At 35.9% G+C, this 21,061-nt stretch overlaps 1 protein-coding gene across 1 annotated transcript; it reads right to left on the reverse strand.

The window, feature by feature from the left end:
• Positions 1-14,507: 14,507 nt before the first annotated feature.
• LOC140446290 (uncharacterized) lies at positions 14,508-19,884 on the reverse strand. Its single transcript, XM_072538828.1, has 3 exons — positions 19,784-19,884; positions 17,461-19,430; positions 14,508-14,620 (listed from the first exon to the last, which is right to left on the reverse strand). The coding sequence occupies exons 2-3, from the start codon at positions 19,055-19,057 to the stop codon at positions 14,508-14,510; spliced, it is 1,710 nt and encodes a 569-aa protein (XP_072394929.1). The 5' UTR covers positions 19,058-19,430; positions 19,784-19,884.
• Between the last annotated feature and the right edge of the window lie 1,177 nt (positions 19,885-21,061).

The raw sequence follows: 21,061 nt of genomic DNA on the forward strand, positions 1-21,061 counted from the left end.
CTGAACCAAAGCAAATAGATGAGAATATTAAGCCAACTTCCCCAAAAGAAGTAGCTGAGTTAATTAAAGAACAAATCGACCCAAATAAAGCACCAGGTTATGACCTTATTACCGGAAGACTGCTAAAAAATCTACCAAGAAAAGCTATCGTAAAATTAACAAATTTAATAAATGCTGCCTTTAGACTACAATATGTTCCAGATTTATGGAAGATAGCTGAGGTGATCATGATACCAAAGCCTGGGAAACCCCCCAATGAGGTGACATCATATAGACCAATATCACTCCTACCTGTGATGTCCAAGGTGTTTGAAAAACTTCTCCTGCGAAGAATCCTGCCAATAATTGAAGAAAAGAAAATAATTCCAGATCATCAATTTGGATTTAGAAATAAGCATTCGACAATTGACCAAGTGCATAGAATAACTGCTATAATTGAAAGATCATTAGAGAAAAGAAAAGTCTGTTCTGCAACCTTCCTAGATGTGGCACAGGCTTTTGATAAAGTCTGGCATAAGGGTTTGATACATAAACTTAAATCATTCATGCCTAAACAATATTCAAATATATTACAATCATATCTAGCGAACAGACATTTTAGAGTTAAACAAGAAGATGCATACACTGATCTCAAGGATATTGAAGCAGGTGTTCCACAAGGGAGTGTATTGGGTCCAGTCCTATATCTAATATACACGTGTGATATACCTGAACTAGAAGACGACACCATAGCTACCTTCGCAGATGACACTGCTGTCTTAGCGGTAAGTGACACCGTCGAAGAAGCTACAGAAAAACTACAAAATTCAATAAATAAAATCCATGAATGGACCAAAAAATGGAAAATTAAACTGAATGAGAATAAATCAGTCCATATAAATTTTACCAATAAGAGAATTAATAATTTTCCTATTTGAATAAATGATGTCCAAGTGCCTATTGCAACATCAGCAAAGTACTTGGGGATCACTCTTGATGCGAAACTTCGCTAGAAAGCTCACGTAAAGAAGAAAAGAGAAGAACTAGGCATCCGCTACAAGAAAATGTATTGGTTAATGGGAAGACAATCCTCTCTATCCATAAATAATAAACTTCTAATCTATAAACAAATACTGAGACCAGTATGGACCTATGGCTGCCAACTCTGGGGCTGTACCAAGCCTAGTAACATCAAAGTAATCCAGACATTCCAGAATAAAGTACTGAGGAACATCGTAGATGCGCCTTGGTACGTTAGGAACAACGACCTTCACCGGGACCTCAAGATGGAAGACGTCAATCAGATAATCAAGAAATTTGCAGGGAGCCATGAACAACGACTCCATCATCATGTAAACGTCGAGGCTATCCAGCTCCTCGACAATACGAACCTAGAGAGAAGGCTCAAAAGAACAAAGCCTTTTGAATTGGTATGAGTGAGTGAAAAGCAGAGTAAAGTGTTGTGCGAGTATGCATGCTAAATTTAATGCTAGTTATTAGAAATAATAGGAAAGATACTAGTGAGTAGACACCTAATTTTAAGATCTCATTAGTAATTTAAGTTAGAAACAAATTGATAATTGATCTTACTGACCAGATTTTAATGTAAGTACACTTCTGTGTCTTTAGTAAAAAAAAAAAAAAAAAAAATCGAAACATCGGAACGTACATTTATATAATAAATTTTTCAGTGTCAATGCATTAAAAAAATACTAATACATAAAAATTGCCTTTTCCAAGCTTATAACAGACACTAACTTAGGTTTAAAAATAATTAAACCAAGTAATATAAATTACCACCATAAAATGTTTAACTACATTAACCAAGTATTTGTGAAATTTCGGGATGACTAAATTGATTGATATTTAAATAAATTTCAAGTTCCAAAACGTACCTGCTGTAAAATTTAAAAATCTACGACTAATCAAATTATTGGCAACATCGGAGGAGTTTAGTTGTGTACGGGGAAGAATACATACGGATCCCAAAAGTGTTTTACCCTATTACGGAGTTCATTTAATCCTACGTGTTGGTCGGAGTCTACATAAAACGCTACCCAGATAATAATATACACGGTGTATATTCTCCTGGAGTTAGTATAATACCGTTTTAGTACGGGGCCCACATTAACCGCTAGATCTATATATATATATATATGTATATATAATGTATGTATATATATCATATATATATATATATATATATATTCTCGGAAAGGAATTAGTGACTAGGTGAGTATTAATTTATATGGATATTTTGGGTCTTGTCGTCACTTTAAGTAAAACTCTTTAAGGTTTGCTAAGCTTTCGAGTTTATTCAACACTTTTTAAAAAACTACATTAGAACAATGAAGTTGTTGTATCTTCAACAGGCTTACCCTTGTGAGGATTGTATTATAAAATTAGCAAAATTACTTAACATTTGACATTAATAATTTGATTTTCTTTTTCTTTCTGTCAAAACTTTTTACTATGGTTTCCATGTCTCTTTTATTTTTTTAAAATTTATTTTAGGTTAGTTTCTATGTATCTATGTTTATGTAAACCTTCATTGCAAATTTTGATATAATATTTACTAAGTGCAAACGAAACGAAAGACCTTCTCATTTTTAATTCTGCCGGCCCAACTAATTCGTTGTAGTCGTCTATATAACCACATCTCAAAGGCTGTTTAAGCTTCGCTCAAGAATCAATACTTCCACTTCATATAGTAGTACTAGAAAAATATAGCAGTATGTCATTCAAACGCGAAGGTCAATGCTAAGATCGTGGCTGCAAAGAGACTACATTATAATGCACAGCCTAGGTTTGGCGTGATTGGTTGGTGGGTGGGTCCCAATTTAAAAATTGGCGGGTTTCATGTTTATTAAAATGACAATTGAGGTATCTCTCTTAGGTTATTAATTTAACTTGAAAAATTATAATAATTTTATATTTATTTTATCTTTTGGGACTCTGAAATATTTTCAGCCCGAAAATAACTTGACGTATTTTGCTAACATTATTTTCTCTTTTAGGGAAAATATTTCGAATATTTTATTTCTTTTTCAGGTTAAAAATAACTTAGATTATTTTTCTGATATTTATATACTGTTTTGGGACTTTGAAACATTTTTACTATAAAAATAACTCAGGATTATTTTTACTTTTCAGGTCTTTTTCGACTTAGGACATTTTTAATACGAAATTTGTGAATAACTTTTTATTTGTTTATATTTTGTTGCATGTCTTTGTTGATTAGTCCCGGAGGCACTACCACAGACACAAATTTCGCATTTTCAGGAAAATCTGACAATTTTAATTAACTTTTGTTTCCCGAAATTATTAGGACTGAAAAAAGTGAAAAAAATTTTCACTTTTTTCAAATTTTACTTTTTTTTGCTTTTTGCATTAATTAGTCTTAGGTGTCAGTAGATAGATAGAGTTCCTTCTGGAGCGGAAGTGACGTCACACGTCGATCGTCAAGCGTACGTATCCTCATGGGTCAAGGCCACGCCCCCCTCGTGACGTAGGAACGTGTCTAGGGTCTCGAGGCCACGCCCCTCGACCAATGGTGACGTAGGAACGTACCTCGTGTCTCTAGACCACGCCCCTCGGCCAATGGTGGCGTAGGAACGTCCCCCCATGTCTTGCTGACCAATGGTGGACGTCCTCGTGACGTCGGAACGTGTCGTCGACCAATGGCAGCATAGCAGCGTCAGTGGTGGGAATAGCAACACCCCCAGCGACCAATGACAGCTCAGAATTTGAATAAACATCATAGAAATGGCGGTATAGCGATGAGGGACCAATGGTGACATAGTAACGCCCTCCTCGTGACGTCGGAACGTGTCGTCGACCAATGACAGCATAGCAGCGTCAGTAGTGGGAATATCAGGCCAATGGTGGCATAGTAACGCCCTCCTCGTGACGTCGGAACGTGTCGTCGACCAATGACAGCATAGCAGCGTCAGTGGTGGGAATAGCAGGCCAATGGTGGCATAGTAACGCCCTCCTCGTGACGTCGGAACGTGTCGTCGACCAATGATAGCATAGCAGCGTCAGTGGTGGGAATAGCAGGCCAATGGTGGCATAGGAACGTCCCCCAATGTCTTGCTGACCAATGGAGGACGTCCTCGTGACGTCGGAACGTGTCGTCGACCAATGACAGCATAGCAGCGTCAGTGGTGGGAATAGCAGGCCAATGGTGGCATAGGAACGTCCCCCAATGTCTTGCTGACCAATGGAGGACGTCCTCGTGACGTCGGAACGTGTCGTTGACCAATGACAGCATAGCAGCGTCAGTGGTGGGAATAGCAACACCCCCAGCGACCAATGACAGCTTAGAATTTGAATAAACAACATAGAAATGGCGGTATAGCGATGAGGGACCAATGGTGACATAGTAACACCCTCCTCGTGACGTTAGAACGTTTTCCTCGACCAATGATGCCACAGAAACGTGTCTTCGATCAATGGTGGACATCCTCGTGACGTTGGAGGCCAATGGTGTGCATCAACGGCCAATGAGAAAGACGTGCATCGACTAATGGTGGAGTCGTACCACAATATTAACGAAAAGACGCCCCCAGTCCCCCCCATTCCCCGAAAAGACGCTCCCAGTCCCCCCATTCCCCCGAAAAGACGCCCCCCCAATAATAACGAAGCTACACGTCCAACGTAACCAATGAGAACGATGTTCAATCGCTGGTCGGTGACTGCGTTCTATGAATTGACAAAGAGAAGAAGACGAATGACAGACAAAGAGAGCAATTTTTCCTCGTATTTTTTTGTAATTAAAACCTACAACCATTAGCGTAAAACTTCTAAATTTTTTCAATTTATATTTTACGAGTTACCTCGTATATATTTTATCGATTACCATAATAACAAAAATTCGTTTATTTTTCAATTTATACTTTACATGATCAGTTGAAATCTTTATAAAATAGATCTTGCTACTGAGAATAATGACATCATCGGATACGCCGGCTATTAAAAATGTCTCACGCGATCACGATATATAGCCGGAAACACGTGCACTTTGGAATTCTAGTTAATGTGAGATAAAATATATTCGCATGGAGGCAGGAAGTTAATAATTAAGCCCGGCATGTGATGCATAAATGAATAGTCTTACGAAATATTGCGCAACATAGTTTTAGCGTGGGAGAGGCAGGTGTGGAGAGGTAAGAAGATATAATTAAACGTGTTCATGTTCACAGCGTTATTTCGTAAAACGTAGTCATTACAACATGAACAGTGTGGAAGTAAGAGCCAAAAGTGAAATGATGCTGCTTAATACTTTGTATAATTTTGAGCATTTAAAAGTATTAGTTGGATTAAGTTCAGCTCGATCATTTGGACCAGGTGTTAAATTAAGCAGCGAGAATAATGAGATATCGTTCGGTATATGTGATTGGATCCAATTCATCGATGAACTTAATCGTAAATATAATCAGTTTTTCCTGATGCCTCTGCAATGCTATTGTGAAGATGAACCTCCAGAATGTTGTGAATTGTTAGCAATTGAAACTCAAGCGACAGATCAACTTAAATGGCTCAATGTTAAGAAACTTGGTGTTACTTTGCAGATATTTGAAAAAGATGTTAAAAATCTTATTGAAGGAAATGAAAAGTTAATTTTACCACGCATTCGTTTTCTCGAAGGACTGAGATTTTTAGATTACTATTGCAATGCGTTAAAAATTGCTACTTCATTCAAAAACGATTTACAACCAATAGACATTTTATATTCATTTTGTGAGGCTTCTTGTGATACTAGTATTGTAAGTTTAGCATTAAGGGAATATTTGTATTATTATAAGGAAGATACAATTAGTGAATTAAATAACAGTATTTTTGAATAAAGGATTAAAACATTTATTTCTATTTATTATACCAGGGTAGTGGGGGTGATTAAGAATATTATTTATATTGGCTTTTGGAGCGAAAGACATTTATTTCATCGATGACTTCCATACGGTGTAGATTAGAAGAGTTGTACGAAAAAATACAAAAGTTAAAAGCCGATATACAGTGGTACGAAGATAGAACTGCAATTGAAAAACGATTTGCAGAGTTTAATTTGTCAGAAAGAAAGTTACCAAAAACAACACAATACCCGTTATAAAGAATTCAACCGACAAGATGCCTCCACTAACAACCTCATTCATCATCCTTACAGCTATTGTTAACAATGTCCTTTATACAAACGTTCCAAACAACGTTAAGAACCAGGCGATATGTTTTAATGATGAAAAAACTGATTGTAATCGACCGAACTGGACTCTAATGGATCATGAAGTGGTGAATTATGGACAGCTTCCAGTATTTTTCAAAGCGATACCAAAATCAGGAGGAGCATTCTATAAGATCAAGCTAATATCCCCAAATAACACCGAAAGTGATTCAAAATGGTACAAAACTAATAATGATGACATCGATCAATATGGTTTATCGATTATACTCTTAAGTATTATATTCGTAATAAATGCCTTTATAGCGATTAATATCATTAAAAAATTTCTTGTAAATCGTAAATGCGAATCATCTTGCATTAAAATAAATATGTAAAACTGTTAAAATAAAACTAAAATAAAACTTTTAATCTTTTATTTAAAAAAATCCAATTTATATAGGTAATATTTTGTTACACAGCCATTGACGGAGGTGATCCACATTTATTGAGGAGCAGGAAAATAGTCCAGTAGCGTGGCAGTTGTATTCATGTGGAGCAAAGCCTCCAGTGGAGTATGGAGAATCATCAAACTTGCAAACATCAATAATTATGGGACAGACGTCAAGCATATAACATTTGTATCTTAAAAATTCTGCTTGTTGTTCTCCGCGAACGTAGATGTAGTCAGCTGCATACAACAACTTAGATTCCAGTATTTTATTTATTTTTGAATATTTAACATCTCCATTAGAATACCGAAGACCATGCACGTTTTTTTCCAAGTACACAGCAGTCTTCTTATCTTGATTACTTAATGTAGCAAACGGTTGTGGAGGTTTAAATATATAATGGCAATGTTTAAAGCCAATTTCAATGCTAAGTTCTTTGGGAACAAACCACCCATCTACGGTGAATCCTTGAATGTCAACTAATGCGATCCTCATGATGGCTGATAGTATACTGAATTGGATATGATTGAATAAGTCAAGTTAAATGATATTTTTGATAACTTCAGTTAGAGGAAAGTATTCGAGTAGACTGTCGTGGACAATTAAACAGTACGCTCGAGTGCCTGCAGGAAAACCTTCATCTGCTTCGATTTCCAACTTAATATCAACGGTTCCCGATCTAAATGACGTATCATCCTGTTTGGAGCAGTCGAAAGTAAACAAAGCATATTTTTTAAAAGCATTATAATCCAAGATTGGATGTTTTGTTGACGAATGAGTATAACTGGGAAAGAATTGGGTATAGTTGTAGTGAGCTATAGCATAATCATTTTTCGCAAAATCCAATTGCATTCTCTCGTTAGGCCAATATTCACCATTAATAACCACTCGTACGCTGGACACCTTAATGTTATCGAATAACGTTGGATTGGCGTGAATGTCATCTCGTTTAGAAGTTTGAAAAGCTACAATGACATAGCGTGGACGTTCAACAGCTGAAGTTGTCTTTACACTCCATATCTCACGTCGGGATCCAGCCGTAAGTGAAGGTAGTTCATTAAGTTCCCATTTACGGAAAGGTATGGTTATCGGCGTATTATTCTTAATCGGAGTCATTAGGTCAATTTTCACATCGTCATTCGGAAAGACATGTTTGACCTTCAGTTCCATGCTGGTAACAGTTAAAGACACTGTTGTTGTTGTTGTGGCATTAGGTTCTTCCACTAAAATACTGTCTCTATCATTACGTGCTCGAACAAATCGAAACACTTGACGACCATAGGTTAATTTATTGTAATCGTTGAAAATGTTGAAAATATGTTTTATCGGAATCAGTAAACTAAAGCTGTCTCCCGATAAATGTGGATTATTGGGATAGTTCCATCCTGCAGTACTGAGATACTTGGAATCGTCAGGAGTGTAACACAACAAACTGCGAATAGTGCTAACTACACCAGGATCTCGAACTATTTCCATGTCGTGTGAACTTTGGATGTATGTACATGTATCAAACAAGAAGGCTCCAGCATTCGGTGCAAGAGAAACAGTTCCAGTACCCACTTTCTTTATACTTCCTTTAATTTCCAAAAGTGTTTCGTGTATGGCAAAAAATGCATCTGATTGATTGATGATAAACTCGACAACGTCGCTATTATTAAATGACTTGATGTAAGGTGTATATGTACGAAATTCTTCTTTTCTAATAGTATCGTCGAACTGAGGTTTCTGGTACAGATCTAAAATAGGTGGTTGAGGTTCCTGAACCTGTCGTCGAATGTATTGACGTTTTGACATCTTTTAGCTGTAATCCAATGGAAACGAGAAAGGCTTTATTGACAGCAGACACGTCACGTCGCTTGTAAGATTTGCGTGAGACTAATGGATATTGATGCGTAGAGCTTTGTTTTATAATTAAACCCATCTATATCGTTTCCTTAAAATCCAAATGAAGTGTACTTTTCTCTCCTCTAAAGTTGACTGGTCTTAAATCTTGATCGAGTACGCTAACGGTAATGTTGGCAATTTCACGTATGCTATTGCTTACTGGTATGTATATAGGATTATGAGGACGTTCGTCAATAGAGAAACCAGGATCAACACTTATCGGGAAATGTAGAACGGTGTGCGCAGGTCTGTCCTCGTAAAAGGCTCCTTCGGTAATGTTGCATTCAAAAAGTAGGCTCGATACTTTTATAATGTTTACAGGTTGGTCCGAAGAATGCATTTTTCCTGGCACCAATATTCTGTTTGATGAGAAACCCAATATTTTGCCGAGACTGTCATCTTTCTCGAAAGTAACAGCATGATCTTGACTAAAGATTTCACACTTGAGCGTATTGTTGTTGGGTCTTAAGATGAACTCATTATCTCGAATCGAATTATATTTATCGATTAATGCGTTATAAATATACGTTTCGATATCGGTAATTTCATAAGATCCAGACGGAATATCGATGCTACACAACTTTTTTCGATCATTTTTCTCGTAGTAGTAAAACTTTTCGCCATCGATGTTTGGAATCGAATTAAATGTATGAAATCCCAACACTGCTACATAATACTGTCGGTTAGGGTCAAGCACAAGAGGTACTTGAGGAGTAAACGAAAACTCGTTGGAAGTACTTGTCAAGGTCAACAATCGAGACATGACTGATACATTTGAATAGGTGTATGAAATTAAATAGCAAAATATGTTAAAAATTCCTTTATTTATTCTTATACTGTTACAAATTTTTCTCATAATATGACACAATACAAAATACACATCTACTTTCCATATACATGCCGCAAACATCACTCCATTCATGTCTATCATAGTCTTTCTTGCAGGGTAAATAATCTTCTAGTGCGCGACGAATATCTTGAGGTAGTTCATACCAAACAACGCTCGTTATATTTTTCATAAAAATGCAAATGGCACTTCTCAATATATCGTTAGATGGTTCCATTGTAGAGAAACTTTAAACAAAGATGTCCACAGTTAATTTGGTTATAACTTTGATATTGGTCGTTATTGTAGAAAATTCTTCCACCGTTCAAGTAGGATACTAGTTCTCGCGGTGGTTTCAAGCAACCATATGAATCAAAGTACTCTATATCGTTGTTTATCTTTCTGTAAGCTACCCAATGTGTACCGGGGTTTGTGGAAATGTCGAGATTAATAATAGCACATTCATGTTTACGAGGGCTACGTGGTAAATTATCTCGCATGAACACGCCGCGGAAATTTGAAATTTTAAGTAGTTTAACAAATCTATTTAAATCCACATTGGTTAAAGGCCTATTAGGTAGCTTCAGCGGAAGTTTTTTGTCTTTTTTAAATATAATCCAAAGCCACCTTTAGCGTTTTTTCGCAGGTATAATCCTTTGCCTAGATGTTCCATTGCATTGTTGTGACGTTTATCTTCTTCTAGTTTCTTTTGAGCATTCTTTGAATCGATAACAGTTTTCGCTATCGCGCTTGCGCCCCCAGCGAGGCTTCCGAGAGCTGATAGGCCTGCAAAGATTGGGATTAAAGGTAAAATCCCACCAGATTTTGGTTCAAATGGAATAATTCTTGGAACACGTACATTTTTCTTCCCACCTACATTCTTAACGGCTGTTCTAGCTGCTGCAAGTGCAAGTAGAGCGGATTTACGCAGATTTGGTGACGGAGGAGCACGTTTCAATGTTTTGATAATTGGCTGTAACACATGTCGCTTAAATGAACCAACACCTTTACCACGTTTCATACCCATACCCAGTTTTCGTTTAGCTTTCATTGCTGTAGTAGTTAACCAGGCAGCGGTTTTTTCACCCAAAGATGCGTCTTTTGCTTTAACTCGTTCCCACGCTTTATTTTCCAACACCCAATCTGCTTTATGTCGATCTTTCAATGAATTACTTTGGGAATATGCGAGATCGTGATCTCTCGCAGCTCGATCTAACGGATTTATCCCCGGATCTCCACGAGCTAGACGTTTCTGTAATTTAGTTCCAGGTCCTAGATATTGGTAACCAGGAGCATGCAATTCAAACGGTAGACTATTGATCAGAGAATTCAACACTCCTTCACCTTGAACGATCAACATTGAAATGAATCGCTTTTTGAAAAATGTCTTTATATAACCATGTGTACAAAATACATCTCAATCACAAGATGAAGGTCATTCAACAAGACAAGACACTAGCAGTGGAAAACTTGGATTTTGTCGACAACGTGACAAGAACCAGCAAACATGGTGCATTGCTACCACATTCATTTCGTGCTATCATATGTGGTCCAAGCGGATGTGGAAAAACTAATGTTATGTTGGCATTACTTTTTGACCTGAATGGCGCTAAATTCAAAAATGTTTACGTTTATTCAAAGTCGTTGTTTCAGCCCAAGTATCAATTTTTGAAGGAAGTGTTGGAGTCTGTGAAAGAAGTAGGTTATTTTCCATTTAAAGATAATGATGATGTTATAAGCCCAAGTAAAGCTAAACCAAACTCAATATTCATATTTGATGACGTATCAACGGATCCACAACAAACAATACGTGAATATTACTGTATGGGTAGACATAAAGACATTGATTGTGCATACCTATGTCAATCATACAGTCGAGCAGGCAAACAACTTTTACGTGATAATGCGAATCTTATTGTATTGTTTAAGCAAGATGAGCTCAATTTGAAACACGTCTTTGATGACCACGTATCACCTGATATGACATTTGAGCAATTTAAACAATTTTGTTCCGAATGTTGGAAGGACAAATACGGTACATTCGTCATTGTTAAGGATTTCGATATTTCTAACGGACGATATCGTAAAGGTTTCGACAAGTTTATAAAACTGTAGGTATGATCGAAAAACACGCATTGTATAACAATATGTCAGACAAAGAGGTAGCTGCGCGCACGCGTAAAGTTGCCGAACTAGCTCGTGTCATTCGCAAAAAGTATTTGGCATTAAAGTTAGGTAAAACAGAACAAGATGAGTCGCTAAATAAACTCTTTAAGCCCATAGCTAAACCTCTAACAGATATTGCGCAATCGTCAAAAACGTTGCATCATGCTATTAATAACAAGCTTAGACACGTTAAAAAAGAAGAGGTGAAAACGGAGGAAGAGATAAAAAAAGAAGCCAGAGATGACGATGTATTTTCCGATGCAGTATCAATCGATCAAGTTAACGAACATGATATATTTGATCCTAATAATGTTTCGAAAGAGGCTATTGATGAATATATCGAGCAATATCCTCCAATGAGCCATAAGTATATAAAAGAATTTTGGATGAAAGATAATAAAATTGATAAAAACTACGGACCTATTTACAATGATGAAATTGGCTGGATGTTGGGTAAACGACGAATAAACTTTAACAAAAACAAAGGTAGTATACAAGTCATCAGTGATGGTAGTGGGGAAGGAGGATGGGTGCCGGGAACGCCAGGTCTATACCAACTAATTTTCTATGATAACCCTGAAGATTATAATGATACAGATTTAAAGCACTATAAAAGTTTATTAAATAGTACAGAAGTTCATCTGGATTCCAAAGGTCGTCTTAAAGGTGCAACTGGGAAAAAATATCATCATATTATCAAACCGCTATTTAAACCTACCGATGAAACAACAAAGAAATCGCCACCGAAAACTCGATCTACTGCATTAAAGAGACAACCTTTCGAAGGTCTTGTTAGTTTAGCAAAAACGACTCGTTCATCATCGATGACAACGTCTCCTCGAACATCGTTATCTTCACCATCTAGCTCCAAAGGGTCAGGGTTCGTCGATAATTCTCATTTGATCTACAACGATAATCCTATTGAATATGTATATTGGGATGATCCAAACGAACTATGCGACAGACTCAAATTGCTGGTTGCTTCCCAAGAAGCAGGAAACACATCTCACAATAATGAAATTGTTGCCATTATCAACGAATTACGTGAAGCAGATATTATATATTAATGTTTGGATTATTGGAACATCATTTCCAACATGAGTGTTGACAAGTTTGGTCGTCATCATTACCGTTCTAATGAACAAGTTGTTAAAAAGCTACGTGAAGGCTTAAAGCAATCCATTTTGGATTTACAAAACCAGATACATGAAGTACATAAAGACATTACACGAGATCCTCCTGTAGCAGGTAATCATCTTTCCAATAAGAAATATGTAGATGACAGCATTGTTCGTGCGAAAACTTTTCTAAGAAAAGAGATTAATTTGATACAAAAAAATAGAATTCAAAAAGATACTCAACTCGAACAAAAAATCTCAAACTCCATTAGTAAAATAGAAGTTAATTTAAGTAAAAAAGTTAACGAGTTGTCTGATGAGAATAAAATGACTGCTTCGAAAATATCTGATTTATCAAAACAAATGCATGAATTTAAAAATGATCTTGATATATTTAAACAAGAAATGACGAAGAATATTACAGATGCCGCCAACCAAAATGCACAAATTATGATGAAAACGTTGGAAATAGAAAAAAAGATTAAAACGGCGGATCTTAAATCACATGATTTAGATGAGCGTCTTAATGTAATGGAAGATTACCTCTTACATTATAAAGCTAACGGAACAACGAATTAGCGTTAGTTCAAAGAATCGAATCGTTGGAAGCTAGACATGGCATTTACCGAGGAGAAGATACAACTAGTTAACGAGCTACACAAGCCTGCACGAAAAAATTATCCTCGTCGACGAACAATCATTAAAGGACTAGACGATTTGTGGCAAATGGACCTTGCTGAGATGAGGCCTTATGCCAGTCAAAATAAATCTTACAAGCTCATTTTTGTTGTAATTGATTGTTTTTCAAAGTTTGTGTGGACTCGACCATTAAAGACGAAAACAGGTGAGGAAATTACTCGAACATTTTCGGATATTCTCGCTCATACTCGACGATGTCCGAAAAATTTACAAACAGACCAAGGCACAGAATTTTTTAATTCCAAGTTTCAAAATCTCATGAAACAGCATAGTATTAATCACTATAATACCTTTAGTGTTAAAAAAGCAGCCATATGTGAACGAGTTATTCGAACATTGAAGGAAAAACTTTACAAGTATTTCAGTCTTAATGGAACTTACAAATGGATTGATATCTTGCCTCAAATTACAAAAGAGTACAACAACACGAAACACAGCAAAATTCGACTTAGACCTATTGATGTTAATAAATCTAACGAAAATGAAATTTTACGAAAATATTATACTCACTTGAAAATTGCCGGTCCAAGAAAATTGAAAGTTGGTGACGTGGTTCGCATTAGTAAAAATAAACACATTTTCGATAAGGGATATAAACCGAATTGGACAACAGAACTGTTTAAAATTACTGAAATTAAAATAACGAATCCCACAACATACTTGATTGAAGATATGACTGGAGCGCCTATCAAAGGAGCATTCTACGAAGAAGAATTACAGAAAACAAAAAATAAAGACATATATTTAGTAGAGAAAGTACTGCGCAGACGTGGAAATAAGATGTATGTTCAATGGTTGGGATTCGATAGTAGCCATAATAGTTGGATTAACGTTAAAGATATCATTTGGGATCTACTTTTACATACACCGCGTCGATATACACTAAATGAGTGGGGGGTGACAAAAAGTATAAATTTCATAAATGCTGCAAGCTCATGCCCAGTTGTTCCTGCCAGTTCATCAATATGAGTTCTCAAGATAGTGGTTATAGTTCATCAGACGATATGGTGGTAGCTGCTGCTTCACCATCAGATGATATCGATTATGAAGCTGAATTAGATGGAGTTTTGGCGACATTCGAAGAAGCAGCCAAAAATGAACCATATTATTTACTAGAAGCATCCTTTCCGCTTGACAAGTGTATAATCAAAGTTGGCCTTTCTCCAGCTCGTCATTTCTCATCAGCCATTATTTTGTGTCAGCACAACAAGAATGCAAGAATTAGTTTAAACACGTTCGAGTGGGATGATATAATCGGAATTTTTAAGCAGAAGATTTGCGATTTCTTTAACAGCACCTCTCAAGATGATTACAATCCTATCGAGTTTCAGTGTGGAGACTATTGTAAAATTAAACAAATAGTGTATGATTCAACCAAGTTCCTTGTTATTGAAAAGCATGGTCTGGAATACTATCTAGATGAAAGGGATGTCAACCAAATCCTAGAAGTAAACAGCAGTCTGGTGTGTCATCGTGTATCGTTATTGGATAATTTACACTTTCATGCTTATTATAGAAATGTTATCGATTTGATACAATCAAACTTTTGCAGCAGAAGCAGTTTATATGGACCACTTGAAGCTTTAACTGCGTTTTGCGAAATTTCCACAGACACTTTGTTAAGTAATGCTTTAAGAGAATATTTATATTATTATAAAATTAAAGTTGTAAATGATTTTATGTAATAATCAAAATAAATGCTATTTATGCAAACATGTCTTTTTTATTTTCACGTTGAATGTCTCACAACGCTGGAAAAGATAAGCTGAGACTTAAAATTACAGGAAAACAATGTATATTTTTTAGAGTTTTTATTTTCTACTTATAATAATTACAAATGTTGATTTTCACTAAATTACAATTATCATTCTACATATTCATTTAACAAATAGCCAATCCATTTTCGTGTGGAGATTGATAAAGCTATAAAAAAATTGGTTATGTTTTCATTTATTAATTTTTGTTTTTACTCAATCATTGTGGTTTCATAATGACCCCAAGGTAAAGTGTCATGAGAATTTTGTTGCAAGTAACGTTTATCGTCATACGGACTTAATGCAATTTTTTCTTGTGTTATTGTAAAAAGATCATGGGCGTAGGAACGAAACGTTGATTGGGAAACACTTTTAGTTGTAAATTCGTTTAAACACTTAACATAATCATCGAAAGTAATGTCATTTTTTACCGTTGAATATTTTACACCCTTAGATTTTTTTGTGACGCCTAAATTATTTGCAAGTCTTTCAATATTTGCATCATCCATATTATTCTTGTATTTATCCCACAATGCATTTCGATCCTCATCCGTCGTACTAATCTTAAACGAATACATTTTAGATCTAAGTCCGACAAAATGAGTCATAATGCGACCGTTTGCCTCATCTTTCATCATTCCGAGAACTTTTTTGTTGACTTGAGGTATTCCATAAATATTATTCTCAGAATAGTCTGATGTATCGAATTTGGATAAATTTGCTTTAATAACATCTCTGTAAACGTCATCACATTTTAATTCATAGATAAAACTATCAGTGTCCCCATACATTAGCTTACAATTTTCAACTCCCATATATGGCAGCATAAAGTTATAATGAAAATCGTACATACACACTTTGGATATATCTAAAATTGACATGCCGATGTACAATGGTTTGTTGAAAATGAGCTCTGTTTTGTTAAGTTCGATTGCCATTAAATTTTCATTAAACACAGTTCTATTATGAAATCTTGGACTAGCAATCAAATTTTTCGCTCCATATCTTCCATCCCATTTTGATACAAGTTTTACAATGCGATGTTTCCTAATGTTTTCCATCGTTTTACCAAATATGGCGTTGTTGGCTAACTTGTACAAGTCTTTTTCAAATGCTGTAGTTGCTGCAGTTCGCAATTTTGTATTAAGATCGATATATGGCTTAAGCCAAGCGCTCTGTTTGAATTTCAACACTTTATGGATTTTTGTTAGTTTGAGTCCTGCATTCAGAGCTTGTTTTAGATTGCGATAATGCAAAGTGTACTCTTTTTTATGGTACAAGGTGGTCATAAGTTTTGGAAGCTTACTTCTTGGTGGCACACGATGTTCGCAACAAAACGGTAAATCTCGATGTAAGTCATGCAAGTGTTCTGGGTATTCCAAATCCACTTGTAGTATGTATCCTGTATCTCCATCGTCAGGAATAGACAAGACATCAATATTGGTATCGACCCACTCGAAACCCCCATATGGTAAGAATTGAGACATTGCCCAACCATACAAATTGTTGACATCTAAATATAGCACATATTTACTAGGCTTTGATGGATCATAATTATGCATGTATTTGTTATTTGCCTCAGAATACCGATTACTTACTTGACTTATACCACCTCGGATAGCTTTCTCAATAAACATGATTTTATCGATATCATTCAGCAGTTCAAGTTTACATCCAGTATATTTAAGCATTGCATCCCAAGAAAATCCAGGCATGGTATAGTACCATGCAGGATCAAGACTGTATGTACTTCGACATTTTTGTCGAAAATTTTCAAAAATGCAAGTCAGTAACATAATATCAGTTTTCATGTACAACATACTATATTCCAAAATATTTTTAATACCGAATGACTGCCAAACATTCTGAGCATGATGATACATATTTTTGGAGATGTGTTCACCCGATAATGAGCTGTAAAATTTATCAATTGATGGTAGTTGCGTTTCATTCAATTTATTGAAAGACTCAATATATTCGTATGGGAATATGCCTTTTCGTTTCAATAATTCCATTTGTTCGGGAGTGGTATTTGGAAATTCGCTAGCTAAATATCTTAAATCCTCAGGTTGCAATGTGGCAGCCAACTTGTCCAATGATGAATTTAAAAATCTCAGTGAATCAACGAACCTCAACTTAATACTGACCTCAGAATCGTATATTGTAAATGAAATATACTTTTCCTTATTTATTGGTAGTAAGCTGATACTACCATTTTTCGCAAGATCTCTAATCATCATATGCGAATCGTAACCGCTAAGATTATGAAAAAAAATTGGGACAACGAAAAGTTTTTTGAAATTTAAGTTACAAACTTGGTGTGCGAGTCCTCGAAAATCTCCGGTAAAATGGTCATGATCACGAACAATTACATCCTTATCTGAAAACGTTTTTTCGCAAATGTGACAATTAGATGCATTCAAACTGGGTGTGACATTCATAGGTACAATATCTTTAATTTTTCCTTGCACAAATGCCGCCAACAACGTCATTTCCTTGGCAAACCACTCCATGCAATCTTCACCTGCGTAACTTCGGTAAAACGACAGAGATTCATCGTAAGAGCATTTTACGTAATAACCTGCACTAAAGGCTTTATGCTGCTGATACTTAATTGTTTTGCATTTTAATGGACTGTTTTTAACTTTGTTCAACATTGACTCAAAATCGGCATAGACTACAAAAGGAGTTGTTTGTTTATAAATATGATTTTTAAATTCAACATTCTGATATGATGGAAAAGAAACTTTACATTCATTAATTTTCTCACAGTATTTTGCATGATCATTTAATCTGTCAAAACTACTAAAATAATTCAAACACCTATCACATAAAAATTTTTTATTACGGTTCTTACTTAACTGCCTGGACATAAGTCGAGACATATCTTTAATCATGCAATAATGATACTTAATTTCTACAGATTCATCGTGAGCCATAGGTGCTTCGTAGTCATTCAATTTTGGAAAATATTTATCTTGTACAATCAATAAATTTACATGTTTAGTTAATTTGGTTTTGCATAGCCTTACCGGCGTTGTTACGTAAAATGTTCTCTCTTTAGCAACATTCATTTCTAACCCGTACACGTTTACAGAAATATTATTTAACTTTTCAAATTTTGAAATACCCTTTATAGTCATAGGTGTCTCTAGCCCATCGATATTTAAGACAGTCGCATAATGTGGATATGAAGATGTACGATCTGAACTGCATTTAGCTGGATAAATCGCTGAAACTATGCTCCAAAAAAAGCATGCTTCATCATCGTTTTTGATATTAATACATGCGTGCTTCTTTTGGATTTGTTCTGGTAGTCTAATGAACGACGAAGCTCCATTTCCCACTTCATATTTATTTATATTGACTTCTAAAGAAACTATTTTTTTCAAAGCCCACCCTGATCCCGTTTCTTCAAATTCCGATAGCTTAGACATTAATTTATCGACTATGTTTGTGTGAAACCATAAAACCAAGTCCGTTCCTGCGTCTATGGCTTCGTTTTTGGTATTAAAATATTTAAATTGGTTAATAGCACCTCCTTGATTTGATTTTCTAATAAATTCTCCACATAATGTCATATTACATTTTATCATATTTAATTTTTTTAAAATGTTTTTAATTCGAATTCTAAATAACTTAAAACAATCCCCGAAAAATTGCATTAAATCTTTGTGTCCTAGATTAATAATTATACCTGTTCTGATTCTACTCTTGAATGCGGAATTTACATCTTCCCATTTAACCCGACGATGTTTAGTAATTCCACCACCCACGCGAAGACCGAAATTTTGAATTTCCGATTTAATTGTCTTTAAATGCCCCGCGTTTGTCTGTAGTTGCCGTAATTTAGCTAATTCCAAGTCCCCACACCGAATCGCTTTAGTAAACAAAGTCAAATGCCTTTTAATGTGATTTAACCAAATATTCGCTTCTCGCGGTGTATAATTTCGAAACAAAACATCACGCGCTTGAATTAAATGTTGTACAATGTCACTACTAAGATCACCAATGTTACTCATGATTAAGTAAAAAGCAATAAATCAATAAATGAAAAACTCACCAATATTTTTTTTTTATCCTCTAATTTTCTATTATTTCAAACGAGGCGGCTGGCTGCACCTTTCCAGTGGCAACGTTTCCTCGGAACACCAAGCTGTACTTTCCCTCGCTGAAATGTTCCAAATGCGGCCTGTAGAGTTCAACCACCCTTTGCGGCAAGAACGTCACCTCCTTTTCTAATTCAATAAGGATGGATTTCCCAAATTTCGTATCGACTTCTCTTGCCGCAATTATCTTCTGGGGTACTCCTACGGGTAGGCTGTTTAGCTTTCTAATTGGCTTGATTGTCTTCTCTGTAAGCAGAGAGGATGCATTAATCTTTTTTAGGTCCATCTGCAACAATATATATTTTCTTAATTTAACAGTAACATATCTTTGACTAGCAATTTCTTAATTTAACAGTGAAATATCTTTGAGTAGCAATATTATTTTACAAAAATTCTATCTATTATAATATGTATATTTTTTAATTTAACAATGAAATAGTTTTAACTAACAAAACTTTCATAGAAACAAAAAATTACAAATACCGCACTATTTACAAACATTTTTTTTTAGAACGGAGAATATAACCAAGTAATTTGAATAAAATGTTTAAATCAGAAAAATTATTAAGAATTGGAAATTAGTAAAGATAATGATGAATTCTAAATGATATAAAAAAGGTTAAGTATTATAAAACTTACTTTTGTATATATAATTGCCGGCACTTCACAAACACAGAACTTCTCCGAACGGTACTTTGTATAATTGCTGACGCTGCACAAAACACACAACTTGTCTGAAGGATGATCAGAATTGAACTGACGATATGTAGTGCATCTGCTCTTTATCTAACTGCCTCTCCCACGCTAAAACTATGTTGCGCAATATTTCGTAAGACTATTCATTTATGCATCACATGCCGGGCTTAATTATTAACTTCCTGCCTCCATGCGAATATATTTTATCTCGCATTAACTAGAATTCCAAAGTGCACGTGTTTCCGGCTATATATCGTGATCGCGTGAGACATTTTTAATAGCCGGCGTATCCGATGATGTCATTATTCTCAGTAGCAAGATCTATTTTATAAAGATTTCAACTGATCATGTAAAGTATAAATTGAAAAATAAACGAATTTTTGTTATTATGGTAATCGATAAAATATATACGAGGTAACTCGTAAAATATAAATTGAAAAAATTTAGAAGTTTTACGCTAATGGTTGTAGGTTTTAATTACAAAAAAAATACGAGGAAAAATTGCTCTCTTTGTCTGTCATTCGTCTTCTTCTCTTTGTCAATTCATAGAACGCAGTCACCGACCAGCGATTGAACATCGTTCTCATTGGTTACGTTGGACGTGTAGCTTCGTTATTATTGGGGGGGGCGTCTTTTCGGGGGAATGGGGGGACTGGGAGCGTCTTTTCGGGGAATGGGGGGGACTGGGGGCGTCTTTTCGTTAATATTGTGGTACGACTCCACCATTAGTCGATGCACGTCTTTCTCATTGGCCGTTGATGCACACCATTGGCCTCCAACGTCACGAGGATGTCCACCATTGATCGAAGACACGTTTCTGTGGCATCATTGGTCGAGGAAAACGTTCTAACGTCACGAGGAGGGTGTTACTATGTCACCATTGGTCCCTCATCGCTATACCGCCATTTCTATGTTGTTTATTCAAATTCTAAGCTGTCATTGGTCGCTGGGGGTGTTGCTATTCCCACCACTGACGCTGCTATGCTGTCATTGGTCAACGACACGTTCCGACGTCACGAGGACGTCCTCCATTGGTCAGCAAGACTTTGGGGGACGTTCCTATGCCACCATTGGCCTGCTATTCCCACCACTGACGCTGCTATGCTGTCATTGGTCGACGACACGTTCCGACGTCACGAGGACGTCCTCCATTGGTCAGCAAGACATTGGGGGACGTTCCTATGCCACCATTGGCCTGCTATTCCCACCACTGACGCTGCT

Source organism: Diabrotica undecimpunctata, chromosome 7, assembly GCF_040954645.1.
Source record: "Diabrotica undecimpunctata isolate CICGRU chromosome 7, icDiaUnde3, whole genome shotgun sequence".
Taxonomy (NCBI): domain Eukaryota; kingdom Metazoa; phylum Arthropoda; class Insecta; order Coleoptera; family Chrysomelidae; genus Diabrotica; species Diabrotica undecimpunctata.

Bases quoted from the DNA above. Each gene is read 5' to 3' on its own strand.
- LOC140446290 (XM_072538828.1), bottom strand. From the start codon at position 19,057: ATGAGTAACATTGGTGATCTTAGTAGTGACATTGTACAACATTTAATT. The intron at 14,621-17,460 runs GTTTGAATGCAT...ATTTTACAATAG, and splicing joins ACCTATGAATGTCACACCCA to TCTCCACACTGAAACTCGAT.